This window comes from Microtus oregoni, unplaced genomic scaffold, assembly GCF_018167655.1.
Source record: "Microtus oregoni isolate MIOR12 unplaced genomic scaffold, Mior012 000105F_ref0000443, whole genome shotgun sequence".
Lineage (NCBI taxonomy): Eukaryota > Metazoa > Chordata > Mammalia > Rodentia > Cricetidae > Microtus > Microtus oregoni.
This window is the reverse complement of record NW_024544720.1, coordinates 1,658,689-1,673,837: the sequence shown is the minus strand read 5'-3', so window position 1 is coordinate 1,673,837 and position 15,149 is coordinate 1,658,689. Positions and strand designations below refer to the sequence as shown.

Here is a 15,149-nt window from a genome sequence, read left to right as displayed (position 1 = left end):
AGCCAACCCCTGTGCCAATAGTCCCTCAGAAGTAGTTGGGATGAGCTAGGTTCACCTGCTGTAATAAGCAGGCCCAACAGTTTACTGTTTCCAAACATCAGCTATACACTTCCCTGATAGTAAACCTACTGGTTCTGTTTACCGAACCCAGGGACCCAGCCACGAGGTCCCTACCTCAGGCTTCCTTGGAGACCTAGGAAGAAAAGGGGGTTATTTCTGCCCTGGCTCATAAAACTTTTGCCCAAAAGTGACGTCAATTCCATTTCTTGTATCTCATTCACCCAGGGAAGCCACATGGCTGGAAATGTTGAAAGAGAATGTCTAGGAATGGACCAAATAACAGCCACATTCGGCTGACCCTGAATATGCGTTATTTTGTAGGCATCTGCATTCCTCATACACTTTGTTCTTATTACTGGTTCAGTAAGGATGGGTAAGAGTGGGGTGGGCCATACATCAGGGAGTACGCGTGCCACTATTGGGCATTCTTGCCCCCAGAGGAGACAGGACTCTGCAATCTAAAGCTCTCCCAGGAAGTGCCTTTTCCTCATGCCTCTAGAAGCCTGGCTTTTCTTGCTCATTCAAAATTAGAGTTTAGTTGTTTCATTAAAATATTTTGTACATATGTGATGTATTCACATGTGTATGGGCGTGTGTGTATGTTCACTTGTGTGTGTACAGCCCAGAGGTCAACATTGTTCCTCAGGAGTTGTCCACTTCATTTCTTGAGACAGTTTTCCTCACTGACTTGGAATTTGCTGAGTCATTTAGGTTGGCTGGCAAGCCCTAGAGATCCACTTGTCTCCCCTTCTCAGCAATAAGAGTATAATCAACAGAGTTTTAAATGTGGAGTCTGAGGTTGAATTAGGGTCCTTGTGTTTATCTGACAAATGTTTTGCCCATAGACCTACCTGTCCAGCCCCCAAAGAAAAGCCTATAGACAAGTTGAATTTAATAGTTCTATTGTCCAGTGGAATCTTTTGCAAATCTAGTAGTCCACAGAACCAGCACAGACTCAGCTCCCTCCAGCAATTCCTGCAGGAAGCATTTATGAACAGGAAGCTGCCAAAGTGACATAGCCAAAATGATTAGCCAAAACATGCTGCTTTGGCATCAGGGTTGTTCTGAAGTTAGAGGTAATTGAGAACCAAGAGATGCAAGGTTTTGCTGTCCTTTGTCCCTGACAGCTGGGTATAGTCTCTCTGTGGAAATGGCCAGCAAGAGCAGCCGCTTCTGCTGTTGGACACAGACAGTTGACACTGAGATTAAGTCTGCATAATTCAACTCTAAAATAACTTCTCCCTGCCACTGCTTCCTCCTGTTTCCTGCTAGGTCACGGTTTGGCTCTGGACATTGAAACCCTTTTTTCCTTTGTTAATATGTTACATAAATCTCAGTATCCAACTGCTTTGAGTTTCATTTTTCCGTGAATTACTGTGCATGAAAAATAGTAACACGATTTGTGTTCTTTTTCACTTGTCCATTCCATTAGCAGTTCACAACCATGAGAAGCAATGTTAGTTACCTCTAGTATTATCTACCACAAAGGGGTATTGTCTGAGTCGCAGACCCTCCAGGGCAAATGTAGTGAAATATTGTTAACTAAGTAACCAGCTAGCGAGTTAACTAAATTCATAAGCTCCAAGTATTCATCCTAAGAGGATATGTGAAAGGCTTGACTTCTGACAGTCTAGAGCATGAATTATGACCTGGGTCTGGGGCAGGAAGGAAGTGCAGGTGGGTGAATCACATTGCATATCCATTATAGTTGTCTGCCTCATCCGTAGGTCATATTCCCTCATGTTTTTATGTTGATGTTATTTATTTATGGAAGTTGCTGAGGTTCTGGAAGAAAGGAGCCCTGGAAGGCTTGCATAGGCACACAGGTCCTTGCTTCACCTTTTGACAGACACGGCACTTCCCCAGCTGTCCAACATGGGCTGTACCCTGGGGATGGCCCTGCTTAGAATAAGCAGGGATTCTGGTGGGTGGGCAAAGTGTGCCCTCGGGGCAGTCACGGCTCACCAGTTATTGTGCCAACCTGTCAGCTAGCAAATAAAGGATTTTGCAGTTAAGACAGTTCAGTCCCTGGTCCTGAGCGAAGTGTAATTACAACGGAGGTCAGCTGATGAGATGTCCCATTCTCTCTCCTCTGGGAGGAATCAGAGGCAGTAACAACGCACTACTAGTGTGTGTGTGTGTGTGTGTGTGTGTGTGTGTGTGTGTGTGTGTGGTTTCCCCAGAAAAGATGGCACCAGCACCGCACACAGATCTAACTAGACGAAGGACAAGCAGCCAGGCTCTGAGGCCGTGGTGAGAGTGTCTTATAACGGCCTCCCCTTCCTGTTCTCCCTGCCAGCTCTGACCTTGCATTCAACTTGGAAGGCTACATTTTTGTGTTCTTGAATGATATCTTCACAGCAGCAAATGGAGTTTATACCAAACAGAAAATGGACCCGAAGGTACCAGACTTCCCTCCTGCAGCTTTTTGCCTGTGCCATCTGGCTCCTGAAATGACATGAAAAATGAAAATTAACATGTTCAGTTGGCATGCAACTTGATGCGCACCCTGCGATCTAGAAACTACTAATTTCTCCTTACTTACCTTGTGTGTTATTATTAACCTCGTTAGTCTCGGCACTGTAAAAGTTTGGTTGAAAATTAGATAAGGAGAAAAAGATGTTACTAGTTTACATATACAATCAGAATATACACACATACATGCATGTAAATATGCACACACATGTACACACATGTATACACATACATAGGCACACATACATATTTACACACATACATACATGTACATGTGTACATACACAATACATGAATACATATATTTGAAAAGCAAATTCATTTTTTAAAACAGCATCATTAATGACCATGATAAATTCAGAAGAGGGGGCTGGTGCCATGATATTAGGCCATTCCAGCTTTAAACCTTCATTTCTCCAAACCTGTTTCCTCATCAAGAAGTGATATGGCCGGATGGTCATTTGTCATGTCCTCCAATGGCAGCCACCTCTTCTGATTGCAAGCTGTAGGGGCTGCCTGTTGTGCTGTCCCCAGCTCTCACCAAGCCCCAGCTGTGACCGGAAGTGGTCTGGGGTGGGTCAGGCATATGGGTCTTTGTTCTGTGCTCTTTGTGCTTTGTGAGGGAGTTCTCTCTGACTGATGGGTGCTTTTCTGTGAGCTATTTTTAAAATCTGTATGCCCATTTGTTCCCTTGAATGGTGACAGTTTTACAATGACGGGTTCTTTGCCTTCCTGAGAATACAATATGTCACCCTGTTTTTGGCAGAGAAGTGGGTGGCCACTTTAGTAGAAGCAAACACGGAAGGCTGCCATTCTTTAATGGATGGAGCAGATGTTGGGAAGGAGTTGGTTAGCATTTTAAATTTCCATTATCTCGTTTCAGATTTCCTATTTTGAATAACGGGCTTAAGAGCAGAGTGTTAGAGATGAGTAGAACATCAGAGGCGTTCTGTTTCCATCCGTTACATATGTAGTTGGTGTGGAAAGAATGTTTATTCTGAAGTTACAACACAGTAAAATGTTACATTTTACCAGACATTGGCCAAATGTCTCCCAGCACAGAGCCAGCCTGATACACATTCTAACTTTGCATAAATAGACAAACTGGCCCAGGGGATATGATGTATCTCTAAAGTTGAGTGCAGTTTTCTTATCCTCATAGGAGCTGGGGAAATACGGAGTGCTTTTCTACAATGCCTGTTTCATGATCATCCCCACCGTCATTATTAGCGTCTCTACTGGAGACTTCCAGCAGGTGAGAATGGCCCATGTGAAGAACATGGTTAAGGTAGGGGAGGCTGAGCTATGACGTCTGCTAGGGTGAGTGTACTCAAGGCATCTTTGACATTATTGTGTTTTCACTCTATAGGCTAATTGAGAGGTAACCCTGTTGTTGGTGAAGAGATATCTGTAGTTTATTAAGTCCTTATGATCTAGGAGACGATCGTCTGCTGGTGTGGTGCTGGAATGCCCATTGTTTGCCCCGTCTGGCCTCTTCCGTTTCAGATTCTGGAGACTTAGAAAGAACTCTATGAACTGAGAAATTGCCAGACCTTGAAACTGCAGATGAACCAACGACCTTTGTAGAATTATTATTAAGATGAAAATCATAATCAGAAAAATATATTTAAAGTCATAAGAACAATATCCAGAGCTGGGGATATAGCTCAATGATAGTCATTGGCTAGCATGCATAAGGTTGTGGGTTTGATCTTCACTGCTACAGAGGGAAGGGGGAATTGAGAGATTCTCTCTAAAGTGATAAAATGCTAAAGCTATAATGTTAAAATACAACTCTTTTGGGTTGGTGAGATAGCTTAGCAGGTGAAGGCACTGTTGTCAAGCCTGATGCCCTGAGTCACCCCAGGACCCACATTACAGACAGAGAGAGCTGACACTGGTGAATTATCCTCTAACTACCATCATGTGCTGTGTGTCTGCCCTACACCACACCACACCACACACAAACACATGTAATAGGAGACTTAAAATAAAATATGAGTACACCTTAAGTATTGTATGACAAGAGATGATCAGAGATGCAGGATGTAGACTGTAATTAGTAATGAACATCTAAAAGAAGAGATGACCTGTTTTTACTCTGTAATGGTTGTAATGTCCACTGAACTGTACTAAGATTGTTCAGCCGGTCACTTGGGTCCATGGCTGAATCAGTTTTAGAATTTGAACCAAATATGATAAAGAAGGAAATTCATGCACATTGGTATAAAGTTTGAGTTAAATACATTGAAAGCTGACGGACAGCACGGAGTGAAATCTTTACTCCCCTTTATTGGAGGAAGAAGAAGGGAGCAGACTGAGAGAGATGGAAAGGCCAAAGTTTTGGTGACTCACTGTTCTGGGAAGTGAGTCCTGGACTTCGGACTTGTATAGTTAGTAGATTATTAACTGCTTTGATTCTGCTTCTGGGAAATAAAGTCAGAGACAAAAGCCCCTGTGTTAATAAACCAGGTCCTTGGAAGAGACTCCTTTGGCCTTCTGTACAGAAGGGCCAAAATACACATAATGTGTTGCAACTGATGAAGAGGGATTTAAAAATGGACTTTTTTTTTTCTGGTTTAAAAACCCCCAAAAGTGCAAAACAAAAAAGTTCATAATCTAGAATTCTTTGTAAATGCTGGTTTTTTTTTTTTTGGTTTTTCAAGACAATGCTGTTTTTTAAAATGTCACCAGTATAGATTCAGTCTTAAAGAAATAAAATAAAACTAACATATATTAAAGTGTAGGTTGGTGGAGAATCTATATATTAAGGAATATTACTAAATAATTGCTCCTGGGTTTGTGATATCAGGAGTAAATAATTTTTTTTTTTTGGTTTTTCGAGACAGGGTTTCTCTGTGGCTCTGGAGCCTGTCCTGGAACTAGCTCCGTAGAACAGGCTGGTCTCGAACTCACAGAGATCCGCCTGCCTCTGCCTCCCGAGTGCTGGGATTAAAGGCGTGCGCCACCATCGCCCGGCCCGGAGTAAATAATTTTTATTTACTGTTCACATAAATACTTCTAGATCCTGGTTTTTAATTTATTACATTTATTATTATTATTATTTATGTGTGTGTGTGTGTGTATGTGTGAGTGTGCACTCATGCCCTGGTACACATAGGAAATCAGAGAACCTATTTTTTTTATTTGTAAGTAAAAATAAAATCTTTTTATAATGGAAACTTTCAACATATACAAAAATTTGGAAAGTAGTATAATAAACCCTTGTTTAAATCATTATCAATATTCACTGCATGTCTCTTTCCTAGGAGAAGTGGGTAATTATTAATAATACATCGACTGCATCAAAGGTAAACTGTGCCAACTGGGTTTGAACCGAGCTGTCACTAATCTCACCACGATCTTTCATTCCAGGCTACTGAATTCAGCCACTGGAAGAACGTCTTGTTTATCATTCAGTTTCTTCTCTCCTGTCTTTTGGGGTAAGAAGCTGCACATGAGCAGAGGAATTGGTTAATAGTATCTCTTGACAAGTCAGATCTAAATATGTCCTCTGTCTGTCTGCCTGCTCTGCCAGAACCCTGTTTCCTGTGTTTCTCTTGACTCTCTCTGGACAGTACACCCAACCCCATTGCACACACATTAGTAGAAGATGTTTTAAAAATGTGTCTGGGCTGGAAGTACAGACTTTATATTCTTGTTGGTCCAAACATTTCAGTGTCACAGCTATTAATGGAGGTCAGACAGAGTGCTAGGTGCCCTGGGACTAGAGGTACAGGTGTTGTGAGTCCCCGCATGGGCAGTAACACCTGAACCCAGGTCCTCTGCAAGAGCAGCCAGTGCTCTTAACCAGTGAGCCATCTCTCCAGCTTCCGTTAACTCTCTCTTTAACTTTGTTGGATTTAGTAATTATCCTGTTGATGGAGTTCTTAATTTATTATTATTGTTATTATTATTATTATTACTACTGTGTGTGTATGTGTGTGATGTGTATGTAAGTGTCCATATTCCCACTGTGGAGGTTTAGTCCTGGATTTGCCATTTACTAGCTCTGGATAAGCTGCTTAGCCTTGTCTTTTCATGAGGCTAGGATATTCATACTGCAAGATTTAATTATAAAGCAGACTTGGGACTTACTAAACACACAGAAAGGATTCAGTATGAACTGCTAAACTGTGCCCTGTGGGTGTGCCTATAGTTCCATCACCTGAGAGGCGGCTGCCAGAGATTCCCAGAGTTTATGGCCAGACTGAGCTAGAAGGAGGAGAAGAAAACAAAGAAAAGAAACATCCTTGTGGTTGCTGATATCCCTTTCTTGGTTTCGTCTTGGCCTTTTTTGAGAGTGGGTCTTATGTTATCCCAGGCTTGTGTTCTGGCTGTCCTGACTTTGCCTCCTGAGTGTTGGGACCACAGGATCACACCACCATGCTCTCCTGTTGAAATCGCTGAGTTTGGTTGTCTGCTTTCCCCAGATTGTCATGGTTTTTCTACTCTTTCATGTACTTTGCCCTCTTTTGTTCGGTTTGATTCCAAAACTGCGAGAAGAAAGCTTCAGCTTTGACGTGCTAGATTTTCGAGTTTCTGCTTCCTTGAGGATGCTTATAGTTAAAAGTTGCCACAGTCAGCTGCTTTGCTTCTCCACAAGCTCAAAAGTGGCTGTTCAGACCCTGGCCACTGACCAGGGCTGTCCACCCGGTAGGCATCTCAGGTTCAGTGACAGATGCATCCCAGGGCAGGACCCAGAGAGCCAGCTCCAGCGTCTTAGTTGATTTCACCACTTTCAAGTCTGTTTTCCAAACTTCTTTTTCTCAACCACCAGACCTTTATTGAACTTATAATTAAAAAATATTACATTAAAATTTTACTTTACATTTAACATTTACTTATTCATTGTGTGCATGTGTGTGTATGTCTGTGCGTGTGTGTGTGTCTGTGTGAGTGTGTGTAAGTGTGTGTGTATGTCTGTGTGTGTGTGTGTGTCTGTGTGAGTGTGTGTAAGTGTGTGCACATACCCATATGTTGCCTTCGTATGAATGTGGAGTTTATTCTCTTCTTTCACCATATTCATCCCAGGGATTGAACATAGGCTTTATCTGCTGAGCCGTCCCACTGGACTTTACGACATTTTGAATAAGCTTGTTACAAAGCCAGTAGAATGTTGAAAGGGTAGGTGTTTAATTTCCCTTTGAGTTATGGTGAGGTTGCACTAATCCTCTGGAAACTTCAGTGTGTGGTTAAGGGTTTTCTCATAGGCTGTGGGGGCTGAGTGCTTCAGGAAGGTGAGATGGACCATGGGAGCTCAAATGATCAGTGCATGCAAGGTGAAAAGCAGGCTGAGCCACAGGCTGGCAGCCTCAACTTGAAAAAGGCCACTCTGCCAAGAGATTACAGGTTTTAGTTCATTCCTTTAGCCGCAGGTACCGGTTTCCTGTCGTTCAAATGGATTATCCTAATCTATTTCCAAACTGTCGCAGGACCTTTGATCTCCCAGAGGAACAATATGCTCTATAATAGAAAGACAAATGCATCAGACCTCCCTACTCAGAGTGCCCAGAGTTGTTCGGCTCCTCCCCCTGCCTCTCTCTCACACACTTCTGCTTTTTGAATTTTCAGCCTGTACTTCTAAAGAGGCAGCTCAGAAGGATGGGTTCTGAGGATAGCTTGCACACAGGACGCAGGTATCTGCATGGTCTCTTGATAAGGCAGATTTTTTTCTTTTGTTTTGTTTTTGTTTTTCGAGACAGGGTTTCTCTGTGTAAACCTGGCTGGCCTGGAACTCGCTCTGTAGACCAGGCTGGCCTCAAACTCACAGATATATCCACCTGCCTCTGCCTCCTGAGTGCTGGGATTAAAGGCGTGTGGCACCTGATGATGCATGAGGCTGATGAGGCAGATCTTTTTTTATTCATCTTTCTTTCTTTCTTTCTTTCTTTCTTTCTTTCTTTCTGTCTACCTACTTATTATTGTTTCTGTTGAGCTATATATTTTCCTCCTCTCCCCTCCTTTCCTCCCTCTCCCCTCCTCCCTTCTCCCGTGACCCAGGCAGACCTTAACAGAACATCAAAGCTTCAGAAAGGCACGCCATGGTCAGCCTGTTCCCTTGCCTCTTTAGCACATTTTAGAGTCTTCCCAGAGCAGGAGAGCCGGGATTATTTGAAATTCTTTGAACTGCAGAGAATAATGCTCTTAGGTTCCCAGTAGAAAAACCAAATTCAAACCTAGATTTCCCTACCATACACTCACCACACAGGTCGCTTCTGCAACCTAGGAAGCCCTAGGGATTTCTCCTCACAAGCGTGTAAGTTATTCTTCAGAGGATACCCAGCTGGTGTCCTCCGGTTCAGTTCAGTTCTGACAGATCTACCTAGATAGAGGTAGTGCCAGATCCTGGCCCACTCAGGACCAGCTGGAGTCCAGCTCTCTCTCTCTCTCTCTCTCTCTCTCTCTCTCTCTCTCTCTCCCTCTCTCCCTCTCTTTCTCCTCCCCCTCTCCTTCCCACCTCTCTCTCTCTTCCTGTCTTCCCCGCTCCACATTGTGTGTGCCACCCCACAACCGTGTGTGTGGCCCAAATACAAAGGTCAGAACCGTTCCAGAATGTACGTTCTCCAAAGTTGTCAACCTTGTTCCTTAGAGACAGGGTCTCTTACTGGCCTGGAAGTCACTGACTCAGCTAGAGTGGCTGGCCATCAAGCCCTAAGGATCCACCCATTTCCCAGTGCTGAGGTTATAAGTACACTACCAAGCCCAGCTTCCCCCCACACCCCACACAAGTTTTAGAGATAGGACCCAGGTCCTTGAGCACTGTACCAACTGAGTTGTCTCCCAGCCCATAAGTCCAGGACTTCCAGAGCATTGGCTAAAACTGGGGTTCTCTTAACACCTTCTTTGGGTCCAAGCCATTTGCTAGAACAGCTCTCAAAACTCATAAAGAAAACAGCAGCTACCCTGAAGCTTGTTATAAAGGATAGTTTAAGGGATACAGATGAGCAGATAGAGGCAAAAATGCAGAGAGACTTGGGAGGGTCAATCATGGAGGTGGGGTACACCTGGTGAATGCAGGGTTCATCCTTGCTTCTCGGTTGCCACGGCACAGGCAGGATTGCAATGTGCACCGTGGTGTGGAAATGCAGTTGACAGACAAGCCATGCCTGGAAGGCCTTTCTGTTCAGATGTTCCCCACACTCTGAGTGGAGCTTCCTTTCTTCTAGGTGTGGGACCCCCTTCAGAAATGGGGTTCTTATGATCCCAGATAAGTCAGAGAGTTTCTTTAGGGTCAGCTCCAAGACAGAAGGAGGAGAAAGATGGAAGTATAAGCCTCCTCTCAGGAGAGGAGGAGGAGGAGAGATTCTGGTTTCTATGACCTACTTGTGACTATGGGTATTGAGCATGGAATCAAAGATGAGGAGACACTCTTCTCCCTGCTGTGACTCGCTGTTGGTGGCAGGAGAGCAAGGCGCTGTCACTGTAGTAAAGCAGAGAGAGATGAATACTGGTGACGGCCCTGCTCCTTTATATGCAGTCTGGGACTGAAGCCTAAGGGATTGTGCTGCTCACATCCAGGGTGGGTCTTCCCTTCCGTTAAAGTTAAACCTTTCTGGAAATTCCTTCGCAGAAATGTCTGGTAGCACCGTTCTGTGCTGATCCTAAGTTTAGTCATATTGACAGGATTGATCCATTACATCCGCCTGCGGGTGTGTAAATTGGCTTTTCTGGTCTAAACATGTGCACTACACTCGTGTATGTGCCGGTTTGTGTTGTATGGAACTCAGAAATAAGTCGATGAAGAAATACAAGCAGAAAGCAAGTGATGTGATTTGCTATGTGTGCTGGATAGTTTTATCTGACCCAACACAAGCTACAGTTATCTGAGTGGAGGGACCTCAACTGAGAAAATGCTTCCATGAGATCTGGCTGTAGGGCATTTTCTTAACTAGTGATTGATGGGGGAGGACCCATCATTGTGGGTGGTGCCATCCCTGGGCTGGTGGTCCTGGGTTCGATAAGAAAGCAGGTTGAGCAAGCCAGTAAGCAACACTCCTCCATGGCGCCTGCATCAGCTCCTGCCTCCGAGTTCCTGTCCTGTTTGTGTTCCTGTCCTGACTTCTTTCAGTGATGAACAGAGCTGTGGAAGTGTGAGCTGAATAAACCCTTGCTTCCCAAGTATCTTTGCTCATGGTGTTTTATCACAGCAATAATAACTCTAAGTAAATCACCATGTAGGAATTAATGAAGGCTCTTTTAGATCAAGGGCTTGGTCTTTTCCAATGCCCTAGAAGTGTTTCTTTAAAAATAATTTATAGTGTGTGTGTGTGTGTGTGTGTGTAGACATGCACATGTGTGTACGTGAGTCTGAAGCCAGTGGTTGACATCAGGTATCTCCTCCATCTCTCTCCACCTTGCTTGTTGACAAAGGGTCTCCCACTGAACCTAGAGTTCCCTGATTTGGCTATACTGGGTGACCAGCAAGCCCAAAGACCCTCTTTCCATCTCCTGGTCCTGGGATTACATGCGTGAACCATTATACCTGACTTTTTGTGCTCAAGATCTCAACACAAGCCCTCATTCTTGCCTAGCAAACCCTTTACAAGCTGAGTCCCATTTAAAAATAATTTCTAAAGCAAGCAAACAAACAAATGAAAAACCAAAACTGGGTGCTGGTAGCACACACCTTCAATCTTAGCTCGGGAGGCAGAGGCAAGTGGGACCTCTGTGAGTTCAAGGCCAGGGCCAGCCTGGTCTACCTAGCGAGCGAGTTCCAGGACAGTTAGAGCGACACAGAGAAACCCTGTCTTGAAAAACAAAAAGAAACAGAATTCTCCTTTTCTGAGGACATCTAGTGGGCATATTGAGAAGTGCAGCCTCTCTATCTGCTAGGAAGGACTAGGGTTCATTACCAGCAACTCCAGTTTGTTAGCCAGAGATCCCCGCCTAGTGGGCATATTGAGAAGTGCAGCCTCTCTAACTCTGTTAGGAAGGACTGGGGTTCTTTACCAACAACTGCAGTTTGTTAGCCAGAGATCTCCACCTCTAGCTCAGTGAAGTGATGAGTGAATGTCCTGGCTGCCCAGACTCCTGGCAGATGGGTAATGGCATCTGGGGTCTCCACCTACTGAGTCAGCAGGCGGGCCAAGGTGTTTTCTAGAGTGGCCTGACAAAACTAATAACACGTCTATCAAAATGACATGTTTACAGGCATGGTGTTGCATGCCCTTAACCCAAGTACTTGGAAAACAGAGGCAGGATCTCTCTGAATTTAAGGCCAGCCTTGTCTACCCAGTAAGTTCCACACCAGCTGGGGCTACATAGCAAGACCTGCTCTGTCTCAAAAAATAAATAAATAAATATAAAATAAAATAAAAAAAACATAAAAATTCAGCGAATCAGCAAAAACAAAGACAAAAGACTTCCCTTAACAAAAACAAAAGCCTCTTGACAATAGAAATAACTGAGAAGGGGGTAGTGGGAGTGGAATATGATCAAAATACGCTGTATACCGTATGAAGATCTCATAATGAAATGTGGAATTGATACATGTTGATAAGAAACCCTTTTCTTCCCCTCTCTTGTGGACACACGGAATGAGAAATGTAGGACATCTAATCAGGTTGGCTTATGCACACCTGAGCCTATTGTGAAAAAAAAAAAACCCTAATGATGGATATCTAAATGCAGGTTCTAGAACCATCATGACAGCCGGAAAAGGTCGGCGCTCATGCTGTTTTTCTCCTGCCCTCAGGTTTCTGCTGATGTACGCCACAGTTCTTTGTAGCTATTACAACTCAGCTCTGACCACAGCAGTGGTTGGAGCTATCAAGGTAAGTGATGGAACCTTGCACTGGACACTTGGGTGGGGAACAGATGGAAGCTGTGTGTGGAAAGCCGTTTGTGCTGTGGACAGAGACGTAGCGAGTGTGGAGGCTTGTGACTCCCTCAGGGGGGTCTATGTGACCCCTCTGCTGATCTGGCATGGGAGTGAGGTTGCTAACTCAAAAAGGTAAGAGACTATTGCTTTAAAATTGGAATCAGGTGAGGGCATACTTTGGGGGAAAAACAAGTAACAACTGGAAAGAAAAATAATCCAAATACCCGTGATCACTTTGTTGTCTGGAATTTGGTTGGCTGGGAGAACCTGCCCTCTGAGAAGACAAGCTCTCCCGAAGGAAGTTTTCAGTGATGCCTTTGCTCTGTGATAAAGCAATGAACTTGGACTGGTAGATTGTTGCAAACGTGTCTGTGTATGCTTGTGTGCGTTTGAAAACACACGCTCTTGAATAGAACGTGGTCTGAATTCCAGTCCACTCTTTCCTGTTCATACAGGCTCCGAGAGTGAGTGGGCAAATCTTACCTACTCCATCCAGTGGCTTCCTCAAGTAACTTTCACTGAGTTCTGCTTAGCGTTTAGCTGACTGCCCTCTCCAGGTTGGGGGTGATGGAATCAAGATGGTGGGAGCTGGCATGCTGGCTGCAACGCCACTCTCCCAGCTTTCGCCTGGAGTGCAGAAGGGATGAACAGTGCAGTGTTCGGTTACTACATTTTAGTTGACTTCATCTATTCCTAAAGCTGTATGTCATTAGGACTTCCATGCAAGCCTCTGTGCAAAGTAACCCACGGGTCTGGCTTCAGGCTTTGCACGTCTGCATTTCCGCCGAAGTTCCGTTCAGTGATGAGCCCCCTTTCTTTGCAGAATGTATCGGTTGCCTACATTGGGATGTTGGTTGGTGGAGACTACATTTTCTCTCTCCTAAACTTTATAGGGTTAAATATTTGGTAAGTGAACTCACAGTAAAGTGATGGACTTAACATGATTACCAGGTATATAAATAGGTGAAAAAGCAAAGAGAAAGGTTCTGTTTGTCACGCTGGGGATGGAACCAGGGCCACGTGCGTGCCAATCAAGTGCTCTGCCAACAAGCCACACCCCTGCTCCAGGCTCTTTGTGTTTGTAGGCATCGTTTTCATGTGGTCTCTGGGGGACACTTGTTACAAAGAACCTCAGGACTGAGGTTTCCTCCTGCCGTGTGGGTCTCATTATCTGGTGGCTTTTGAAGTGCTGTATCCTGAGGATGCCGGCGGGACTGTGATGCTTTTTTAACACAGTTTTGGGTTCTGGACATGGGTATCATATGCAGAATCATTGCATATATACTTTATTTAATAAAAATTGAGCACTTTCTTCTCCTGTCCCAAATGTTTGTAGAGAATAAATTCTCAATCTATAGCCCTGTGAGGGAAAAACCCAGAGATCCTAATAGTTGTGTGCAAATTAAGCTGATTGCAATTATAAAAACATTGACAGCCTCTGTGGGATTTTCACCTTCTCCCCTCTCTTCAGCATGGCAGGTGGTTTAAGATACTCCTTTTTAACACTGAACAGCCAATTAAAACCTAAACAACCCACGGATGAAGAAAGTGTCCCTCTGGATCTGAAGAGCTAGGCTGGAAGGCAGAGTTGCAGGCCTAGGCAGGAGAGGTCAGCCCCAGCAGGTGTGGACAACCCGGAGATCCCACAGAAGGGACAGTCACCTGCTTGGTCAGAGCACAAACAGGATTGTTTGCGAAATACAAAGAAAGCTACCTCATGTGTCTCTGCACAAGGAGCCAAAGGATCCCAAGACACACAGCACAGAACCTTCCCCAACCAAGTGAAGCAAATCCAGCCACGGGGCCCTACACTGTGTGCTGAGGGGGATGTTTCAAGGGTGACTTTGCTTATCAGCACCTTGGCCTTAATTTCAAAGGTCCCAGCCAAAGCAAGTGCCAGGGAGAACTTTTATTGTTGTTGTTGAAACATCTCTTTATTTTCATAAAAATAAACCAGTTTTGATTTAAACGATGCTGGTATGTTGTCTTCCAAGTCATCAAAGTGAAATAAAAAGCCGTTTTTATTTATGCCTCACAGTGTGATTGCGTTATGGTAGAAAATACAGTCGGTTGTTCAATGCCTAGGAATACTCCTGGGGCGGAGGTGATGGCCCAGTGATAGGGAGTGCTCACAGTACAGACATGAGACTCTGAGCGAGAGAGAGAGAGAGAGAGAGAGAGAGAGAGAGAGAAAGAGAGAGAGAGAGGGGTGGAGAACGGGTGAGGAAGACTCCCATCATCACCCTCGTGTCTCCATACACACATGTACGTGTGTGCACAATATGTCCACACACATTTATCCCTCCCTACGTATGCATTACTCCACCTTGAAGGGAACAAGGAAATACCCACTTTAGGACAAATGTTGGGAAAACTTGGCAAAAACCAAAAAAGTTCTCAGTACATCCCTTTGTTCTTGGACATTTGAATGTATGGTCCCCAGTTGGGTGGCCTTACTAGAGGAAGTGTGTCACTAGGGTGGGCTTTGAGGTTTCAAAGGCTCCGGCCATTTCAGGTTTGCTCTCTGAGCTTCCTGTTGGCAGTGTGATGAGCTCTCAGCCGTTCCTGCCATCATTGCTGCCTGCTACCATGGCTCCCTGCCGTGATGACCTCTCTGGAACTGAAGGCCCAAGTAAACTTTTTCTTCTATTAGTTGCCTTAGTCGTGTTTCTGTTGTTGTTTGAGTCTTGTTGTTTGTTTTTTAATCAAAGCAACAGAGAAGGGGCTGATGCAAGTGGCTAATCTGTCTCGTTCTGCCCAGTGCTTCCCCCAGGTGTATTCAATATAGTAC

The 15,149-nt window shown here is 44.4% G+C and overlaps 1 protein-coding gene across 2 annotated transcripts in view; it reads left to right on the top strand.

The window, feature by feature from the left end:
• The window catches only part of LOC121443368 (UDP-N-acetylglucosamine/UDP-glucose/GDP-mannose transporter), a 33,084-nt gene extending 18,753 nt beyond the window's left edge, over positions 1-14,331 (top strand). For both annotated transcript variants that reach the window (XM_041645111.1, XM_041645112.1), the window contains exons 7-12: positions 2,360-2,462; positions 3,698-3,790; positions 5,911-5,978; positions 12,233-12,311; positions 13,182-13,264; positions 13,830-14,331. In XM_041645111.1, coding sequence (XP_041501045.1) covers positions 2,360-2,462; positions 3,698-3,790; positions 5,911-5,978; positions 12,233-12,311; positions 13,182-13,264; positions 13,830-13,932 — 529 coding nt within the window. In that variant the 3' untranslated portion in view covers positions 13,933-14,331. The remainder of the gene's footprint in view (positions 1-2,359; positions 2,463-3,697; positions 3,791-5,910; positions 5,979-12,232; positions 12,312-13,181; positions 13,265-13,829) is intronic.
• Positions 14,332-15,149: the final 818 nt, after the last annotated feature.